This window comes from Nothobranchius furzeri, chromosome 18 (assembly GCF_043380555.1).
Source record: "Nothobranchius furzeri strain GRZ-AD chromosome 18, NfurGRZ-RIMD1, whole genome shotgun sequence".
NCBI classification, from domain to species: Eukaryota; Metazoa; Chordata; class Actinopteri; order Cyprinodontiformes; family Nothobranchiidae; genus Nothobranchius; species Nothobranchius furzeri.
In genome coordinates, this window is record NC_091758.1 from 43,877,925 (window position 1) to 43,897,993 (window position 20,069).

At 48.2% G+C, this 20,069-nt stretch overlaps 1 protein-coding gene across 1 annotated transcript; it reads left to right on the forward strand.

Moving 5' to 3' along the window:
- Window positions 1–2,189: 2,189 nt before the first annotated feature.
- On the forward strand, window positions 2,190–17,923 carry rab3gap2 (RAB3 GTPase activating protein subunit 2 (non-catalytic)). Its single transcript, XM_015941780.3, has 35 exons — window positions 2,190–2,522; window positions 4,292–4,374; window positions 4,508–4,625; window positions 4,709–4,790; window positions 5,028–5,075; window positions 5,154–5,229; window positions 5,323–5,424; window positions 5,496–5,595; window positions 7,593–7,691; window positions 8,375–8,523; window positions 8,611–8,690; window positions 8,759–8,857; window positions 8,935–9,074; window positions 9,631–9,826; window positions 9,912–10,055; window positions 11,126–11,208; window positions 11,282–11,346; window positions 11,417–11,507; window positions 11,583–11,704; window positions 11,780–11,993; window positions 12,075–12,172; window positions 12,252–12,360; window positions 13,180–13,340; window positions 13,402–13,576; window positions 13,682–13,822; window positions 13,907–14,013; window positions 15,334–15,400; window positions 15,511–15,581; window positions 15,662–15,697; window positions 15,771–15,845; window positions 16,036–16,251; window positions 16,323–16,412; window positions 16,482–16,697; window positions 17,225–17,389; window positions 17,470–17,923. The coding sequence occupies exons 1-35, from the start codon at window positions 2,414–2,416 to the stop codon at window positions 17,614–17,616; spliced, it is 4,074 nt and encodes a 1,357-aa protein (XP_015797266.1). The 5' UTR covers window positions 2,190–2,413; the 3' UTR covers window positions 17,617–17,923.
- Window positions 17,924–20,069: the final 2,146 nt, after the last annotated feature.

Consider the following 20,069-nt stretch of genomic DNA (forward strand, 5'->3'; position numbering starts at 1 on the left):
GGTGTGTGATGTATGCTGCTCAGAGCTGATTGGCTCGGTTAAAATTCTCAGGGGGCGGGGTTATTTGAATAGGAGCGTTGCCAGACCCTTTCTCTGTGCAGAATCAAACAGAGGAGGAGTCTGGCGGGCCGGGCTAGAAAGCAGCAGCCCAGGGAGGGAAATCACGACCATCCAAAGGACCTCCATGACACCCGATTGTTTCCCGAGTTTCTGTGTCCGGCCTTCCGGACCGGAAACTTTTGGGCAGCCCCTGGGGATGGTTTTCTATTTGTGCGGTCGTGTGTGTGTGTGTGTGTGTGTGTGTGTGTGTGTGTGTGTGTGTGTGTGTGTGTGTGTGTGTGTGTGTGTGTGTGTGTGTGTGTGTGTGTGTGTATGCTGGCAGATTGCCCACTGCTGTTTTAAAAGGATAGGAAGGAAAGACGTGGAGCGGTGTTTAACAGTACCACCAGCAGCAGCAGCTGCAGCTGTGTTATGTTCTCAGCCTAACACTGACCTTTGACCCCACATGACTCCATCTCAATAGATTCTTCTTGAGGTTAACAAAATAAAAGTCCACAACAATGATTGTTTTTATGAGTAGAAACCCCTTAATCATTGTGAATAAATAAAGAACCCGGTTGAAACAAACAGCAAGGGTATCGCGTTTGCAGCAGACCTAAACAGCTGGCACAGAGAATTAGCCAAAACTGAGTTTGTTGGTTAAGTTTTAACACTATCTGCTGTGTTTGAATAGACTTTTAGAAGGTTATAATGATAAAATGATTTCTTTTGTTCATTTTACGCTCTTTATTTGTATAATTTTAAGGTTTTATTATGTAATGCAATATTTCTAAGACAGTTCACACGGCAGGATTTTTAAGAATTGTCGTAAGATTTTGAATACGTCATGATCAAACAATCCGGATGTAAAAGTTTTGGTCTTGCGGTGTGTGTTGTCCGCACATCAGAGACTACACACGGACCATTTTCTCTCACAAACATTCCCACGTCAGAAGGAAATATCCAGCATATTTATCACTAAATAAACACATATTTAGTGGTTGTGACTCATGCTAAAAAATGCACTCGGGATTTTGGAAACAGGTTTTGCCTTTGAGGGCTGCGCACTAAAGAGATCTTCTTCTACCTTCAACTTTTTCCCACTTTGTTTTGAAATGAAACACCAGTAAAATATCACTAAAGGAAAGGAAGTTGCAATAATTTCTGATTCTGGGAAATCTCAATGCATGAAAATAAGAAGAAATTAAAGTACAGATCTGGTGTTTTCTATCTTGCTGATTTTAAATGTACACAAAACGAATCTTTTATTGAAAATGGAATGACGCTTTTGAGAGACACTCCCCTAAATAGATAATTATGTGAAGTTAAGGGATTATTGTTACTTAAATAATGTCTTCCCCATCTTTTCTCCCAGACCATCTTCAGCAGCCGTTTCAGAGACACAGTGGAAACACAAACAACCACGGCTGAAGCCATTACCTGTTTCCTTTACTAAAAAGCCCCAGGGACAAAGCGTTGGCCGGTGTTTTCAGCCAAGAAGAATAACAGAGTTATTATTATAACTTTCCGCCTAGATCTTCTCATATTTTATGAAATAAAAAAATATTCTTACAGTTTTTAAAAGTGCAATCTGGGATCACTCAGATAAAATGATTGATGGCACATGTTTTAAAAAATCAAACTAGTACAACTGTTAGAACCTGCTGGGTGCATCTTTTTCTTTTAAATAATCTCAGAGGACTATTTGTTTTTATTTTATCAGAGTGTGTTTTTTATTGCTATTACTAATTTTACATAAATCCTGCAAATCTAAATCCAACACAACCGATATAATATCATAGATGAGTGTGATTTAACTTCTAGAAAGCAAGCTGAATGTTTAGCATGTCATACAAATGCAACCCAAGTCTTTAATGACAAAAAAAAAAGCTCTAAACGTTACAAAAAATGTTGCTTTGGCGCCCTCTAGCAAAAAAGTTAGGTCATTGCATTTTTATGAAAGCATGAAAACGTGTCAATTAAATTTATCATTTATATTATATTTTATTTTATGTATTTGTTTGTTATTTGAGTGTTTATTACTAAATAAATCCGTCTTCTTTGTACACAGGAACTGCTTTTATTTTGACGTTTTGCACGCAGCTCTAACCCGGAAGCACAAAAGTGTTATTATGCTAATGTGTCAACACATTGGGGTGGAAACTATAGGTTAGACAGAGAAAGCCTAGAGGATATGCATTGATGTTTGTGTAGTTCGTTGCAGAAGATCAGTAGGAAGTTTGGGTTTTTGTGAGGAAGTTGACAAAAAGTCGCAAAGGACGAGAAAACGAACCGAAGCTGCGTGGGTTCTGTACTGTTAGCAAAGAAAGCTAACTGGCTGTTTCCACTTCTTGGCTCCTGACTGGGCAGAGGGATGTCCTGCAGCTTGTTTGAGTTTTGTAGGATCCAAGAACTCAGGACGGTTCGGGACTTCTTGTTTCAGACCCAAACAGCAGGACCGGCTGCGGAGCAGAATCAAACAGGTACTTACTGGTGCTAGATGATGAAGGAGCAGGATCCAAGCAGTGGAGTTAGCCACCTCTGGGAGTAGAAGCTGACAGTAAATACAGCAAACAAAACACGATTTGATGTAAATAGAATAAAAATAAACAAAAAGGGTTGTTTTCTGATCAGGTCTCATTTCAGACCCTGATGCAGTTTGTGGTGAGAAGGATTGAGATGTCTGCTATGGGAGGGTTCAGAGGTTCAGGGTGTTGTTTCTTTATTAATGATGGCTAGAAATTCATTGTTGGAGCTTTTTCCTGTATGCAACACTAGAAGATCCATGAAGGGAAGAGAGGGTGTTTCTTGTTTGCCACCACCACCCATCTCTTATTATGAACACATGAACTAACCAAAAGCAAGCACTTACAGCATCCATTATTACTATTTTAAACCTTTATCTTCTTATATATCTTGTGGAAATCTATTGATATTTCACCCAGAGTTAATGTTTTGTGATGAAGCGTCAGATCACAGAGGGGAAACGCCCAGCACATCCTAAAAATCCTCACTCACCTATAGACATGTGGTGCAATAGGAAAAAATGGGTCAATAGAAAATTCAAGATGAGGATCAGCACCTCCAATTCTGAGACCATGGTTCTCGACCGGAAAAGGGTGGCTTGCCAACTCCGGGTCGGGGGAGAGGTCCTACCTCAAGCAGAGGAGTTTAAGTATCTCGGGGTCTTGTTCACGAGTGAGGGTAGGAGGGATCGGGAGATCGACAGGCGGATCGGTTCGGCGTCTGCAGTGATGCGGACGCTGAGCCGATCTGTCGTGGTGAAGAGGGAGCTGAGCCAGAAAGCCAGGCTCTCGATTTACCGGTCGGTCTACGTCCCAATCCTCACCTATGGTCATGAGCTTTGGGTAATGACCGAAAGAACGAGATCGCGGATACAAGCGGCCGAAATGAGTTTCCTCCGTAGGGTGGCCGGGCTCAGCCTTAGAGATAGGGTGAGGAGCTCGGACATTCGGGAGGGACTCGGAGTAGAACCGCTGCTCCTCTGGATGGAAAGGAGTCAGTCGAGGTGGTTCGGGCATCTGGTCAGGATGTCTCCTGGACGCCTCCCTGGGGAGGTGTTTCGGGCATGTCCTGCCGGCAGGAGGCCCCCGGGTCCACCCAGGACACGTTGGAGAGGTTACATCTCCAATCTGGTCCGGGAACGCCTTGGGGTCCTGCCGGAGGAGCTGGTGGAGGTGGCCGGGGAGAGGACGGTCTGGAGCTCCCTAGTTGGGATGCTGCCCCCGCGACCCGGACCCGGGTAAGCGGAGGAAGACGACGACGTTTGCTTTCTTTTTTCATAATAGCTTAATACTAGAGTCGTTGCTATCTCCCAACCAATCAAAACACAGATCATGCTCCGCCACCAAGCCCTCCCCTCTCAAACCTAAACAGGCAGCAAGACCAGGAGAGGTGGAGGACATTGTCCCAGCAGAAGGTTTGAGTAGTTCACCAGCATGGCAGTAGTTAGATTTTTAACCATAAACTAAAGTCGTTGAGTATTAAACCAAGTCTGAAAACACAAGCAGCTTTTTTTTGTAATAACGTGAAATTGCCAAGGCTGCACTTAAATATGTTTTCTAATTTTTTATAGTCATCAATAATTGTTGACATTGATCAGTATCCGTTTTGTTTATGGTCCAGCCCTGCGCTGTACCCTCTCTGGTGGCCGCTCCATGTGAACACGAGGACTCCCACACACCACTTTTTCCTGTTTGTTACATTTAGTTTGAGCTTTTGTTTCTGGCAGAAAACGAGCTGTCCTGGGACACCTCCGACTGGGAAGCAGCATGGGACGAGAAGAAAGAGGAAGGATCAGCTAGCGCCAAAACGGTTTCAGTCGTGCTTTTTTTTTTTTTTTTGCTTTTACTCTCAACAAAATTTAGCATCAGACTATTTTAAATATTCACATCTCCAGGAGTAATTTCCATGTTGTTCCAAAAGCTATGACGTGTCTCCTGTGCAGGTGGAGGAGGAGACCTCGGGTCAGAGTGAACCCTGGCTGCAGGACTGCGTCGTGTCCCTGTCGCCCTGCGCCGACCTGCTGGTTGTGGCTCGAGAGCAGAAGGCCGTCTTTCTCTCAGGTCGGATTTTCACACCAGCTCACGCATTTCCACCTTTTCCGTGTGGTCGTCTTTGAATCTGAATGTATTTTGGGTCGTTTCAGCCAAATGGTGCACGGACGGAAGTGGCCGAGAGGCGATGACGCTGGCCGTGTCCTGGACCGGAACCCTCAGCGCCGAAGAGGGGTGAGAAAACGATGCGAACGTGTGAACAGACAGCAGAGCCGTCGTAAAAACGGGATGCTTTCTTGATGCATTTTTTATTTTATTTTGGGTTTTAAAAGCCAAAATGCAGAAGAAACTCCAATTCTAATGTAAAAAAGACATTCATCACTACAAAAATGACCAAAAGTTTCAGTAAAACTCTTTTCCTTTTAGTACATCTTGGTGCAACATTTCATCCTGACTGCTTTTTCTCTCCAGGGAGTGTGTGAACAGCGTTATTGCCATCCCTCTGGCCAGCCAGAAGAGGTCAGGAAATGCTCTGCTTACTAAAGGTGTGTGTAGCAGTACTAAATGTTTAGAACCGCTTTGGTTTGGTGTGTGTAGGAGCTCCACTGGGCGGCCTGATTGGACCTGTGTGGTTGTGGGCTTCACGTCTGGCTATGTCCGCTTCTACACAGAGGTACAGTTCTTATTCTTGTTAACCACCTTTAACTAGTATCCCTAGCTTCGTGTCCCATTAACAACAACAGTGACATGGATTGTGTCACACCAGAACGGGGTTCTGCTCCTGGCCCAGTTGCTGCACCTGGACCCTGTACTGAGACTCAAATGCCGTACTTATGAGATTCCTCGCCACCCTGGAGTAACCGAGCAGGTAACGTGCAATTCACTGTTTGAATCAGCAAAGTTCTTAAAATGTTAAGATGTGTTTATCTTCTTCTGCAGCACGAGGAGCTCAGCATCCTGTACCCCGCTGCTCTGGTCACCATCGACGGCTTCAGCCTCTTCCAGTCGTTGCGCGCCTGCAGGAACCAGGTGGCCAGAGGTACTGCTGCCAGTTAGCACGAGCAATAACCGCAGATGGGTTCCAGCTGGAAATGCCCTACTGCGTTTGTCTTCTGCCAGCTGTAGCGTTTGCTTCAAGACACTCAGGTCCAAGTGAGACAAAGACGTGCTGTACTAGTACCATTACTACCACACACACACACACACACACACACACACACACACACACACACACACACACACACACACACACACACACACACACACACACACACACACACACACACGGCGTTTAGAGTTCAGTCAGCAGGACTCTGTGTTTGAGCTTCTTTCCGCTCAAGTTTCAGATAATTCTGTAAGCTGTAGAAAGTCCGTCTCTAGAACTTTGCATCATGAGCCCGGAGTGAGACAAAAGTACTCGTGGAGGTTGTGATCTTGGTGTTCAATGAGCAGCGTTGGATCCTCCAAAGAGGCTCGAGTGCAGGCAGCTGTCTTCATTCGAAGCCCTCTGGAAAGCCGTGGCGCTGGTGACCCAGTTGGATTCCCTACATTAGAAATGATATTGCTAGTTAAAAACGTGTGTGTGTGTGTGTGTGTGTTGTAGGGGTTAGACATATGATTTAAGTGTGACGTCATCGTTGTCATCGTCTTCCTCCACTTATCCGGGTCCGGGTCGCGGGGGCAGCATCCCAACTAGGGAGCTCCAGACCGTCCTCTCCCCGGCCTTGTCCACCAGCTCCTCCGGCAGGACCCCAAGGCGTTCCCGGACCAGATTGGAGATGTAACCTCTCCAACGTGTCCTGGGTCGACCCGGGGGCCTTCTGCCGGCAGGACATGCCCGAAACACCTCCCCAGGGAGGCGTCCAGGAGGCATCCTGACCAGATGCCCAAACCACCTCAACTGACTCCTTTCGATCCGGAGGAGCAGCGGTTCTACTCCGAGTCCCTCCCGAATGTCCGAGCTCCTCACCCTATCTCTAAGGCCTAGTCCACACGTAGCCGGGTTTTTTAAAAACGAATATCCGCCCCTCCAAAAACTTGCATCCACACCACCGCGTTTTAAAAACAGACTCTGTCCACACGTACCCGGATAAATACGTTGTTAAGGACATGCCAGACCTGTAGGCGGCAGTACTTCCCCCGTTCGTAACCTCGTCCTTCGTCTGTGGTCTTCCGCAAGGAGCAGTAATTCTGCTTGCAAAAACAAACAAGCAGAAAGCGCTTGGACAATTGATGGATCCATGCTGTCGGCTAGTGTAAACACAGGTCGCACACGTGATGTCAGCATTTTTTTGTCGCGGAAAGTGACGTTGCGGACCTTAAAACTCCGGTTTTGTCCGTCCACACGCAGACACTCAAAACGGAGAAAACGCAGATCTTCACTTTGGCCGGAGTTTTTAAAAAACTCAGTTTTCGTGTGAAAAAACTCCATTTTCGTGTGGATGACAGGCCAAAACGTAGGAAAATATCTACGTTTTGGCAAATCCCCGGCTACGTGTGGACAGGGCCTAAGGCTGAGCCCGGCCACCCTACGGAGGAAACTCATTTGGGCCGCTTGTATCCGCGAGTGTGTGACGGTTTCTAAAACATTAAAACTGATTCTTTTACATTTTACAGAAGAGAGAAGTTACTCGTTTTAGTAAATTAGCTACTGAGCCACCAGAGGGAGACATAGGGACACAAAGGTTCCTCCCGACGGTGTTTGCTGAGCTCCTTCGTTTATTGAGCCAGATCCTTTGTTGGTTCTGGGAGATCCTAGCTTTGAATCGTGAGCGGGATCCCGACCTTGTTTTGTTTGATCCCGGGAGTCTTTTCTCTTTTCTTGGAGGGGTCTGCCTCTCTCAGCTGTGCTGGACGGCTCAACGGAGGCGATCACAGATATTGTGGCGACCTCAAAAAGTTACGAGTCACCTGAATCATTTCTAATAGTTCTATTGAATTTCACAAGCTAAAGCGGCCGTTTTCGTGCCACGTAAAGAAAAGTAAACACCTTAAAGTGTTGTAGTGAAGATTTTGTTGCGCTCTCTTTCCTCACAGCTGCAGCAGCTGGTAGTGATGTGGTTCCTCCTCCCCCTTTGGCCTACAAGAAGTGGGGGCTGCAGGAGATGGACGCCATTGTGGACCACAGCAGTGTGGGTAAGCCATTCTCCGCAGGAATCTCCACTGACTGGGCAGGTTTTATGTTAAAGAGCAAGTCACCCCCAAATCAACTTATTTTTCTGATAAACTATATAAATGCGTGTCTAATTGTGCTGCAGACACGTGTCATCAATAGTTTTGCACTTTAGTGCATTTTAGTTAAAATTTTGTTTTTCTGCCTAAAACTGTCAGTGTTGAGCCGTTGTCAGGTAAAAACTCTGCACTGCATTTGAATTTAAATCTGCCATCGCTATTGGCTAAGAGGTACCCTAGAATGTTAGCTGGTACCATATGATGTCACAATGACGTTGTGAGCCTGTGTGTGTGTATTTGTTAGTGGCTCCGCCCTCTCGGTCTGCTAGGCAACAGCATTTGTTGCATTTTTCAAACAGGAAGTGGGAGCGGAGTAATACTCTGGTAGGGGGTGACTTGCTCTTTAAGCTGTGTTTCTAAAATTTGTGTTGGAGAAGAAACAAAACAAAAACGTTGTATTAAAACATTTCTTTACAAACAAGCTGAAAATAGGCCCACTTTTTCATTAAAGATCATTGAAATGGTTGATGTGTAACGAAACAGCAGGAGAGATAATCAGGAAGTAGTCGAAGCCGCATGTCTACCGCTTCTGTTGGGTTGGTCAAACGCCCAACGGTTTGGGCTAACGGCGTGTTTTCTGTGTGTAGGCGTTACAACGCTGTGTGTTTTTGACCAAATGAAAAACGCCTCCACCCTGGGAGGCTTCAGCGCCACGGTGAAAGGCAGCCCTCCCGCCATGAGCCAGTTTGTCACGGTGGGAGCCGGACCGTTCACGGGCTTCTACTACGCTGTGGAGGTCAGTGTGTTTCTGCTCCTAAACGCTGGAGTTTCGGCACAAACCCGCGGCAACGCCAGCACGTTCAGCCGTTTGGTGTGTTTCTAGGGCAGCTCCCAGCCTCTCCTGTCCCACGTGGCTCTGGCTGTGGCCAGTAAACTCACCTCTGCCCTCTTCAGTGCTGCCAGGTACGAAACCTGTTCTGTAGCAGGTAACCGTTACCTTTCACTCGTCGCACTCACTGTTTTTGTCTTAGTGGCTGGTTGGGTTGGAGCAAAAACAGAAATAAGAACGAAGAGGAAGCTGCTCAGAAACAGAAACCCAAAGTGGAGCCCGCAACCCCCTTAGGGATCAGGTACGTCTCAGGCTGACTCCGCTCCTCCACAGGTGAGTCCCGGCGACGTCGCTAACAGGAAGTTCTCCTTCTTGCAGATTTGGTCTTCCGGACTCCCGGCGCCACGGAGAGTCCATATGTCTGTCTCCTTGCAACACGCTCGCTGGAGTGACGGATGACTTTGGTCGAGTGACGCTGTTGGACCTGGCCAGGGGCATCGCCATCCGCATGTGGAAAGGTACGAAGGAACGAGTTCGACCCCTAAAATCAAATGGAGAACTCTGAGTTGCACGTGCGTGCTGGACGTGAGGAGGAAACGGCGTCCTTCGTATCAGACAACGCCACCTCTGTGTACTAACTAGAGGAGGACGCCGCGGTCTTCTCCGTGTGTCTAGCCCCGCCCACGCGCTCAAAGCTCTCCATGTTCCCGAGAAGGCTGTGTGAACAAAACCCGGCCACTTGCGGTGGGACCAACGCTACAAGGACCGGCCGGGAATGGGCCAGATGCGAAAGCGCCATTACTTCCTGACATTTGGACATCTCTCCTCTGATTGGCTAACAGCAACACGACTCTACCACTGACTCTGCTCTGCAGCTCAAGCCTGGAGGAGTTCTGCTGGGTGGTGGTGATGCTAATGCTACCCCCACTCCTCTAGCTAACTTCTAGCCCTTGAAACAGAAGCGCCAGAGCTTTTTTTTCCTCAGACAATGACTCACGAGGCGTTCGCTAACTCTGGAGACGGCGGTACATGTATCACAGGAATGAGACCTTTAAGGATTTTCTTTAATTACAGGTTACAGAGACGCCCAGCTGGGCTGGCTGCAGGTTCAGGAGGAGCGTGGTGATCGGGAGTTCTCCCCGTCTGCCTCCCTTCCCAGACGTCACGCTTTGTTCCTCATCATCTACGCTCCTCGCAGAGGAATCCTGGAAGTGTGGGCCATGCAGCGGGGCCCTCGGGTCGGCGCTTTCACCGTGGGCAAGCAGTGCAGGTATGCAGCGTGAGCATGAAGGAGCCAGTGCTTCATGTCTGTTTGACCAGAGTCAGAGATCAGATTCTTTTGGTGGTTTCTGCAGGTTGCTGTTTGCCGGCTACCGTCTGATGGGGGTGAACAGTGTGACCAGTCAGGGCTGGCAGCTCCACACGCAGCAGGTGTGTCTGCTGGATCCCACCACAGGAGCTCTGAGGAGCATCAACATTCCCTTCCACCTGGCTCTCAGGTTGGTACGGGCCAGAGTTGGAAATAATTCAAGACTCTGACTTTGGGACAAGATTTTGATATATTTCCAGTGATTTTGCTTTAAAGCAACGCTAAATACGTCCGCCCACTTCTCCCGCCTACTGGTTGAAAGCTGAGTTACAGCTGCAGCAGCAGCCCTGCTGTAGCTAGCGAGCTAACGCTAACACGAGTCAACTGATTCCAAAATAAGCCACGAAGTAAAAGGTACACATTATCACTTACACGTCCAGCAGCAACAAAGCCAGGTCACCATCGGTCCATGATTTTGTAGCCTCCTTTAGCTAACTCAATGTTCTTTCTGGTTTTAGCTCGTTACTTCGTTTCCAAAGACGTTACCCTCCTACTTTTACTCCCAGGCTTCGCTGTGATACCAACAAAAAACTCAGACTTCTTCTATTTCTTCTTCTTGTGCTTTTTATCGCTGGTTGGCAAACGAACAAAGCTGCCTGATGCTCTTTATACTAGCTACCTGCACCGTAAACAGCTATTACCGTAAAGCAGGCGGCGATCTCCTAGTAGTGTTCCTACCCACGCCACAAAACTGTTAGCCCGGTTTCACACTGGAAGCAGCGGAGCGGCTTCCTCGCTGTGCTCACGAGATCGCACGATCCCTCGACACTTCAGGCCGCGGTTTGTTTATTCAATCCGCCGTTAAACCAAAAAGGAGGAAATGTTGTTTTATGTCGCTGTTTGATGCCAGATATGATGATCCTCTCCACTGCCGGGATCAAAGCCGTGGAAAAAACACTGCTGCACTTCTGGAACGATGTTGTGAGCGAATGATCCTGGATATCGCCGCATCGCTGCTGGTTTGGAACGGTCCATAGACTATAATGGACTCTATGTGAAACGGTGACGTTCCGCTGAGGCGTTCAGTGTGAAACCGGGGTTGGGTCCACTTCCTGATCAGAAGAAGCGGTCCCGCGGGTAGGCGGTGAAGTTTCTGCCTCGGGAATGGCTGAAACCAGTTTGAAAGCTCTCTGCTGCGTTTGAGGACAAAACAGAAGTAGAGCTGAAATGTTGATGAAAATCCGCTTTTCTCCGTTTCAGTGACAAAAAAAACGAGCGGGCCAAGGACATGCACCTCTTAAAGAGGCTGACGGCTCTAGTGAAGAGCGGCGACGAGGATCCCGGTAACAGATCCGTGAAAGCTTAAAGGAATCACGGTGCAAGATTCCACTTTTCATTTTGTCTTCTCTGTTACAGAAACTTTGGAGAGTGAAGCAAAAAGCGTCCTGTTGGAAATTAAACACCCGGTTATTAAGAAACAGGTATAACAGAACATTAAAACTGGGTTAAGGCGTACGTCGCGTCTCTAACTCCAGTCTGCGTCTCCCCCAGGCTTTGGAGTCTCTGCTGTCAAACGAGGGCACGCCTGTCTCTTGTCTCACCAACATCACGAGGGCCTTACACGACACCTTAAAGCAGCAGGGTAAAGCCAACGTTCTGCTATCAGGGAAAACCGGACAGACTGTCAAGTCCCCTTCTTTGTGTTTTTGTCCCACAGCTGCTGATGAAGTGGAGGCGTCGCTGCTGCAGCTCTGCTCCTCACAGCTGAAACTTCTTCAGCTCTTCACAGACATCCAGCAGCTGCAGCTGGCTGAAAACACCGAGGCCTGCTCTGGAAATGTGCGTGTGGATGAAACGGTGACGAAACATAAACCCAAGTTCCAGCTCTCCGGGTAACGTTCCCTTCTCCCACAGCGGGACTCCCTTGAAGGCATGGGGGAGGAGTTGTCGCGCGCTGAACCAGCCTTGCGGCGCTACGCTAACTTTAACGCCAAACCCAGCGTTTCCTTTGCTCAGGACTCTCCCGACACACCTTTACCTGCCCACACTTTCCTGTCCCTGCTGGAGTGTACAGAGGGAGGCGAGGTTAAGGTGGTCCGCAGGTCCGATGCAGAATGGAACCAGCTAGGTAAGCTAACATTTGCATATTTATATCCTTATTTAATGTGAACACGGACTTTGCTGTCTTATGATGTCGTTTGTTTTGCAGGAACTTTCGTGTTCTGGGGTTGTTTATGTGGTCAGAGCTCCATCCATAAAGTGTGTGACACACTGGAGCAGGCGGGCCTCAGTCCACAGCAGCTACTGGTCAGGACTTAATCCCAGTTGAAACAAAAATGCTTCCCTGTGTTTAGGAACTGATTCCTGTTTGATGCTTTGACTTTAGTCTTTGCTGCTGAGCGTGTGGCTGCAGAGGGAGAAGGAGGTGCTGCAGAAACCTGCAGAAACCGTTGGAAACCTGCACTCACTGCTTGTTGCTCTTAGCGAAATGAAAGGTTTGACTTCCTTTTCTACTACTTTCTAGCATAAATGTGATGAGAACATGTCAGGATTGTGACTAAAGGTGGGCTAGGAGATGTTTTTCTGGAGCTTTTCTGCAAAGGACCCCCCACCCCTCTGCACATACCCCTCTATGTGCACGAATCACGCGTACTTAGAGCAGCTGAACAGGAAGTGAAGTCACAGTAGCTAACATGCTATGTTGTTTTATGGTTACGTAGCCTGAGCAGAAGTGACGAAGGGCGTTTTCAGCGTAATAATTCCAGTCCTGCCCCTGGATCTTCGGTCTAGGTCCCAGTGGCCTCTTTCTATTAAACTTTTAAGGGGGTTGGAGTCCAGAGAGGTCCTGACTGGCACCGGAATGTTTTTGAGTCCGTCAGCCCGAGGCTCTTGGGTTTTACGTAGGTGCGTTATGTAGGAATCAAGGCAGAAAGGGTGCAGCAACAAGTCTAAAGGTAAGATGATGTTTTCTTTTATGGTAATCTGACCAAATCCATTGGATCTGGCATTCCCCTGTAATCTGGGGGCGTGGTTTAGGGGCGGAGCCTGAATAAAGAGGGATGGACCCTTGAATAGTAGCTTGCTTTACCAGCCTTTTTGTGGATCAACTACCCTACCTTTAAGTTAAACAGATACAAGGTGGAAAGAGGAGATGAAAGAAGCTTGATTGGCTCGTCTGATAGAAAAAAAGCCGATTAAATCTCCACGAAAGGAAATAAATGTTTTCGTTTTCTCAGCTTCTATGCCGCTTTCAGCAAAGCGCTGCTCATACGGCCAGTAGCACCGAGCAATAATTCAGCTTTTGTTTGTTTCAGGGGCAGTTGACGAGTCCTGGGACCCGCAGTCCGTGTCCCCCTGGTGGCAGCAGGTCCGGTCCGCGTGCATCCAGTCTCACAACGCTGCTGCCGCGCTGCTGGCTGCTTCGGTTGCTCATCGTGCTGCCAAAGCCGCCATCGCAAGCAGAGCCGATAGCAAGGTAAAGAGGGAATGTGCGTAATTCCACCACGGACGGACGAGTAAACGTTGTTTTGTGGCAGTTGCAGTCGGAGTGGGAGGCGGTGTCGTTGGAGCTGGAGCAGTGGGCGGTGTGCGTTCGCCAGCTGGAGGATGTGCTGGTGCTGCAGACTCTACTGCTGGTACCTCCTCCTCAGGGAGCAGCAGGAGGCGCAGCAGCTCAGTGCTCCATTAAAACCCTACTGGAGGGAGGAACAGGTGACGAACCATAAAATGTGTTTTTATACACCAAACCCTACATCACACTCTGATTATGTGGACATCAATCTGATGTTTGGGCTGTTTTTGAATTTCTCTGTAAAGGCGGCATCGCAGACCATGTTTCCAAGTGGGTGTTCAGGCAAAACATGTCGCCAGAGCGGCTGAAGGAAATCCTCCAGAAGAAGGAAACGTGTGAGCAGGAAGGAGCTGAGGAGACCGATGAGAGCGAAGACAGAACAGCGGGTGGGAGACGAAACCCGTTTGGGCCACCTTCACACATGAATGTGTTAAATAAAAAATCTGTTTCTGTCCTCTTTTGTTTCCCAGAACTGTTGGTGGCGGTCTGTCAGCGGTTCCCACACTCCCTCGCTCCTGACTTGCTCTTTGCTCACTGCTGCTGGGAATATGTAGTGCAGTGGAACAAAGACCCAGAGGTCCACAAATACAACAAACACATCAACACGAACAGGAGCGATGAAGCGAAAGTGCTAGAAAACGGCGTGATTTTCTCGTATGGGCCGATGCGATAGTAATGGCTGCAGGCTGTGTGGAGTTCATCGTTTAGGTTTTGTTGGACTTTGACTCAGCTGGTCTCTTCATTCTGGGCAGGATTTGGGATTTTGGTGGGATGGCACATCTTTTATTTTTACTTTATAAAACCGGAATGTGGAGTTCCTCAGAGTTATACTTTGGAACCGGATGGGTAACAAATTCGGTACTTTTTAAGGTACCGACCGAATTCCATAGGACCGACTGAGCACCGATTCACGTCATTTGAAACGGTGCCTCGTTTCGGTACCCGTCCTTCATAACGAGAACTTGCCTAGACAGCTGCGCATGCGCAAGAGCGTTATGTCGGTCGCTGCGAGCGAGTTGTAAACAGAGCAGCATGGTAGAAAGAACGCACGCTAAGCTTGGGTCCACTTCACTAAATGTGATGGGTAACTGGGTGATGATGAAACCAGCGACAACGATCTAAGTGAGACATCTTCATCTTAATCTGCTCCGGTGGGTAAATAAAATGTTTAAGATAACGTTAGCTTGATATGTTAGCTTCCGTTTCACTAATGGTGCGTTGGCGTTCTCCTCGGAACTCCGATTTTCCAACTAGAAGAACATGAACGCGCTCTAAAGTTTGGCTTCACTTTACTAAATGCGACGGGTGATTGGGTGAAGATGAAACCAGCGACAACGATCTAAGTGTGAGGCATCATCGCTTTAATCTGCTCCAGCAGCTAAATAAACTGTTAAAGATAACGTTAGCTTGATATTTTAGCTTCCATTGCCACCATTGTTATCAGCTAATGGTGCGTTCGCTTTCACCTCGGAAATTCTAACTTCCCAGTAGGAAAAATCAAAAGAAAAAGGACGGCAAAAGGAATGAAGATACACAGTAAATTTAGTTCACAGTAAAGATGTTTGCTTCAGTTTAATTATCAGCTTATAAAACTACAAGGACGATGTTAAAATACAAACAGTTGTGTGTTATTTATCGTGATATTTATCAGATATGGTTATATATTGAGAAAAATATATATTTAATTATAAAAGAGAATTAAAATATTAAACACTCAAAAGTATCTAAAATTGGTACCATTGACTACTGGTATCGATTCAAATGTCAAAGGTACCCATCCCTAGTTAGGAGTACATAAAGCTTTAATTCTCTTATAGTTGTTTTCTCCCAATTTATTTTATTTTATACGAAGAAATTTTTAAATCTGTGTTTAAAACTCTGATTGCTTTCCTTCTAGGAGGCCCAGCGTTTATCCTGCGCTGTAGAACATCTAAAGCTCATCTCCAGTCCCCACATCCAGCTAGGTCAGTAACGCCTTCTGTTTGATCTGACCAATGATGAGGAGGCAGCGGCAGACGCCGCGTTTAGGATTTAAGGCTGTGGAGTCACTATGGTGTCACGGCATCATCTGCAGGTATTTCCACGATGATGTGGAGCACGTTCGTAGTCAAGCGTTTTTCAGCAGCAGCCTACCTCGTGGAGAAGGTAAACCCACTCTCAGGTCGTCATTGCTGACGGGCTTTGTTGTCTCTACTAAACGTAACGCGTGCATTTTATTTTGAAAGGTGGGGAAAGCTCCCAAAGATCGCTTATGTCGACGGGTGAGATTTTCTTTAGATGCTGTTTACGGATGAATCTGATGCGCGGACTCAGACGTCGTGTGTTTGTGAACAGGATGTCGGGATGGGAGACAAAGCCATGACGGCTTTCCTGAGCTGCTGCATGCAGCTGCTGCAGATCCTCATGGAGGTGACTGCGTTACTGGTTAAGAGCCAGAGCTCTTTGTCTTTTATGCCTTTCTATGTAAGTGACTGTAGAGACTGCAGAACAGAAAGCATGGAGTATGGCCAGCGCATGCTGCTCGGCTTTGGTAGAACTACAGGATGAATCGCTGCTAAGTGGCGTCCCTTTGATCGCTAAAGCGGGCTTTAACCTGCAGGCGGACTCCTCCACGGAGGACGTTCCAGCTCCGGAGCCGTCTGTGGAGGAAGTGTGGAGTGGAGCTGAGGGCCCCGCCTCCATCGCTGAGCTCGCCCTGGACCAGAGAGGCGTTCACTTCCCTCTGGTCCAGCACCACTGCCTGTTAGCGTCCCTGCTACATGCTGCCATGAGCTTCGGTGTCAAAGTCAAACCTCTCAGTCTGTTTGACAGCAAGGTGAGCAAACTGACACCTGATATACACCCAGTTGTCTTGTGCATTCTAGCTTGAGTTTGTCTATGTTTTAGGGTAAGAACGCCTTCTTCAGAGATCTGACCACCATCCAGCTGATGCCCAGTGGAGACATGGACCCCGGTTTAGTATCACAGCGTCAAGAGGTGGGAGGAACTCGAGAGAAACTGGTTCTCTAAATGCTTCCTAATGTGTATTTCTCTGCTGCGCTTCAGTTTCTCTTCCGGGTGCTGACTGCGTGGGTGCAGGCGATAGATGGCGTTTCCAGCTCCGCCTCCGCTCCGCCTCTGCCTTCTGCTGGGCCCAAAGCTGACTGGTGGCCCTCCTTGTGTCTGGAGCTGGGCTCCCTGCTGCAGGTCAACCCGGACATCCTGCGCCGACACCTCGTCTGCGAGCTCTACAACCAAGGCCTGGACCTGCGGGCGGAAGAGGTACGGGTCATCGCTGCAGACTCGGTTTCACTCGGGGAACCCGTGAAGCGGTGTTGTCAGTTTGACCTTTTTCAGCTGTTGTTTGAACTTTTTTGCCGTGAGTCCTAACGCACGACCAGCTGATGCAGCACGTGGTGCTGTTAGGGTGGAAACTGAGGCAGATTTTAGCTTTCTTGGTTCGTTCTTAACTTTGAAATCACGGCAGCTCAGCACCACCAAGATTCTGGTGTAACCCCGCGGAGAAACTGGGCAAAATTTCCAGAACCCGACCAGAACCTCATCAGCTTTGCAACCAGCTGCACCCCCCCCCCCCAAGGCAACAACCTGAGACAGCTGCGGTCACAGACAACGGGTCCGTCACACACAAACGGAACCAGTTCTGTCCGGTGCACTAGCTAGCCCAGCTCTGGAATCACTTCCTGTTCGGCTAATTATTGCAGCTCTGTTTTATGAAGTGTCACTCTGGACTTTTGCACAGTTCCGTAAACGCGAAGGCTTCTCCTCTCGTGTGTTCGCCCTCCTCCCAGGTGATGCTAGAGGTAGAAGATAAGGATGTTCTTGGCTCCCAGCTCTTGGTTCTGACTGGACAGCGGCTCAGCTACTCTCTGCTCCACAACCAGGACCAGACCCAGGCTGCCATGGAGCTGCTGGCCCGCCTGCCCCCCACCCTCTGCACATGGCTGAAGGCTATGGTAAGAACCACAACACTCCACCCATGTTTTATCCTTGGATCTGAGCAGGGTTAGGGTAAATCCATCGCTGTGCTCTGCAGGACCCCAGCGACCTCAGGTGCCCGCTAGTCTCTCTGCCGCAGACCAGCCGCCTGGTGAGCCGTCTGATCGAGATGCTGCCGGAGAATCACGCCCAGTACACCCTGGCTTTGCACCTACAGGAAGCGGTGGACGTCCTCACCACTTAGGACTGACCTTTGACCTGGAGACGGAAGCAGGCAAAGGCTATTATTGACTTTGCACTAAAAAGCCTCTCCTCCATTTCATGGAGGTTTTGACCTTCGGATCATTTAGAGAACGGCGTTTAACGCGGCAACTTTTAACCTTTTTTAATTCTTCCTGTTTTCCGGGCACATCATGGCTGAATTATTGTGTTGGGACTCGGAGCGGGTCTGCTTTTCTCTCGTTTTGCTCTCATGCCACACGCTGAATCTGTTTCTCTCGCTCAGACTAGACATGTATCATAAAGAAATACGGAAGTTGTTATTATTTAAATATGTGCTGCTGGGTCTTCTGTAACTCCACGTCCAGATGCTCGGACAAAGCTCTTACGCAGATTAAAGAGGCTTCTCAGAAACTTTGGGGATATTTGTAACGGGATGTTTATGTTTATGTATTTAGCAGACACTTTTGTCCAAAGCGACTTACACGTGATAACCGGCATGTTGCCCTTGAGGCTAACAACAACAACAACAACAACTTGACATCAATCATGGAGAGGAGGGAACAAGGAGTGGACGGTAGAGAGGGGGGACGGGTGCAGGGGGGGTGCTAGTTTAGAAGATGCTCTCTGAAGAGCAGGGTCTTCAGGAGTTTCTTGAAAATTGAAAAGGAAGCTCCTGTTCTGGTAGTGCTTGGTAGGTCATTCCACATTTGTGGAACGATGCATGAGAAGAGTCTGGATTGTCCTGAGCGTGGTGTAGGCACTGCTAGCCGACCATCCTGTGATGACCGGAGCGGCCGGGCCGAGACGTAAGCCTTTGCAAGAGGATTCAGGTAGATGGGAGCCGTACCGTCTCAGACTTTGTATGCTAGTGTTAGCAATTTGAATTTGATGCGTGCTGCTAGCGGTAGCCAGTGGAGCTCAATGAACAGAGGGGTGACGTGTGCTCTTTTTGGCTGATTGAAGACCAGATGCGCCGCTGCGTTCTGGACCATTTGAAGAGGTTTCACAGTACAGCCTGGAAGACCAGTTAGAAGGGCGTTGCAGTAATGGAGGCGGGAGATGACAGTAGATTGCACCAGGAGCTGGGTGGCATGTTGTGTTAGGTATGGTCGGATCTTTCGTATGTTATACAGCGCAAAGCGGCATGAACGAGCAACAGAGGCAACATGATCTTTAAAGGTCAGGTGTTCAACAATCACAACACCCAGATTTCGAACTGCCTTTGAAGGAGCCAGAGATAGGAAGTCATTCTGGATTGAGATGTTTTCTGTATGGATGGTTTTGCTGGGATGACAAGTAGTTCAGTTTTAGAGAGGTTGAGTTGGAGACGGTGGGATTTCATCCATTTTGATATGTCAGAGAGACAGTTTGATATTCGTGCAGAGACAGTGTGGTCGTCCGGCGGAAATGACAGATAGAGCTGGGTGTCGTCTGCATAGCAGTGGTAGGAGAAGCCATGTGATCGAATGATCTCACCCAGTGAGGTGGTGTATATGGCGAAGAGAAGAGGTCCTAGTACAGAGCCCTGGGGGACTCCTGTGGCAAGATGGTGCACGGTAGAGGATTGTCCAAGCCAAGATACACTGAATGATCGTCCTGTGAGGTACGATTCAAACCAGGAGTGTGCTTTCTCTGTGATGCCCATGCTAGAGAGTGTGGACAAAAGGAAGCCATGGTTGACAGCGTCAAATGCTGCCGATAAGTCGAGCAGGATAAGCACCGAGGATTTGCCAGTCGCTCTAGCTTCTTTTAAGGATTCCGTCACTGCTAACAGAGCAGTTTCAGTGGAGTGGCCCTTCTTGAACCCAGATTGGTAAGGGTCAAGCAGACAGTTTTGTGAGAGGTATTCTGTGATCTGCTTGAAAGCCACCCTTTCAATGATTTTGGACAGAAAAGGGAGGAGAGAGAGGTCGGTAGTTCTCCACATGATTTGGAGGAAGAGATGGTTTTTTAGCAGCGGTTTAACCTGAGCATGCTTGAGAGAGGTGGGAAATGTACCGGATGTCAGTGATGCATTGATCACACGTGTGACTGCTGCGGCTACTGTAGGAGCAATAGCTTGGAGCAGCTTAGGTGGAATGGGGTCCAGTGGGCATGTAGTAGGGCGGCTGCACGTGAGAAGCTTGGACACACAGTTCTCAGTGAGAGGGGATGAAGAGGAAAATGAAGCAGCAGGGTCTGAGATGGTTGGGCTTGATGGAGATTGTGTTAGTGAATGTTCAGGAGTGGCCAGCTGAGTAAACGGTTTGCTTATAGCTGTCGCTTTGTCAGTGAAGAATGAGGCAAAGGTGTCAGCTGATAGATTGTTGGTAGGAGGTGGAGACGGAGGGGTGAGCAGAGTTTTGAATGTTGAAAATAGTTTCTGAGAGTCAGTAGAGCTGAGTATTTTGTTAGTGTAGAAAGCTTTCTTTGCATCAGTGATGCTGGCAGAGAATGAGGACAGTAATTCCTGAAATTTCAATAGATCACCAGGAT

What these genes read in the sequence shown, in the direction of transcription:
- rab3gap2 (XM_015941780.3), top strand. Translation starts at nt 2,414, where the DNA reads ATGTCCTGCAGCTTGTTTGAGTTTTGTAGGATCCAAGAACTCAGGACG. An exon ending in GCCCTCTTCAGTGCTGCCAG is followed by an intron (nt 8,691 to 8,758) that starts GTACGAAACCTG and finishes TTTTTGTCTTAG; the next exon opens with TGGCTGGTTGGGTTGGAGCA. An exon ending in TGGACCTGCGGGCGGAAGAG is followed by an intron (nt 16,698 to 17,224) that starts GTACGGGTCATC and finishes CCCTCCTCCCAG; the next exon opens with GTGATGCTAGAGGTAGAAGA.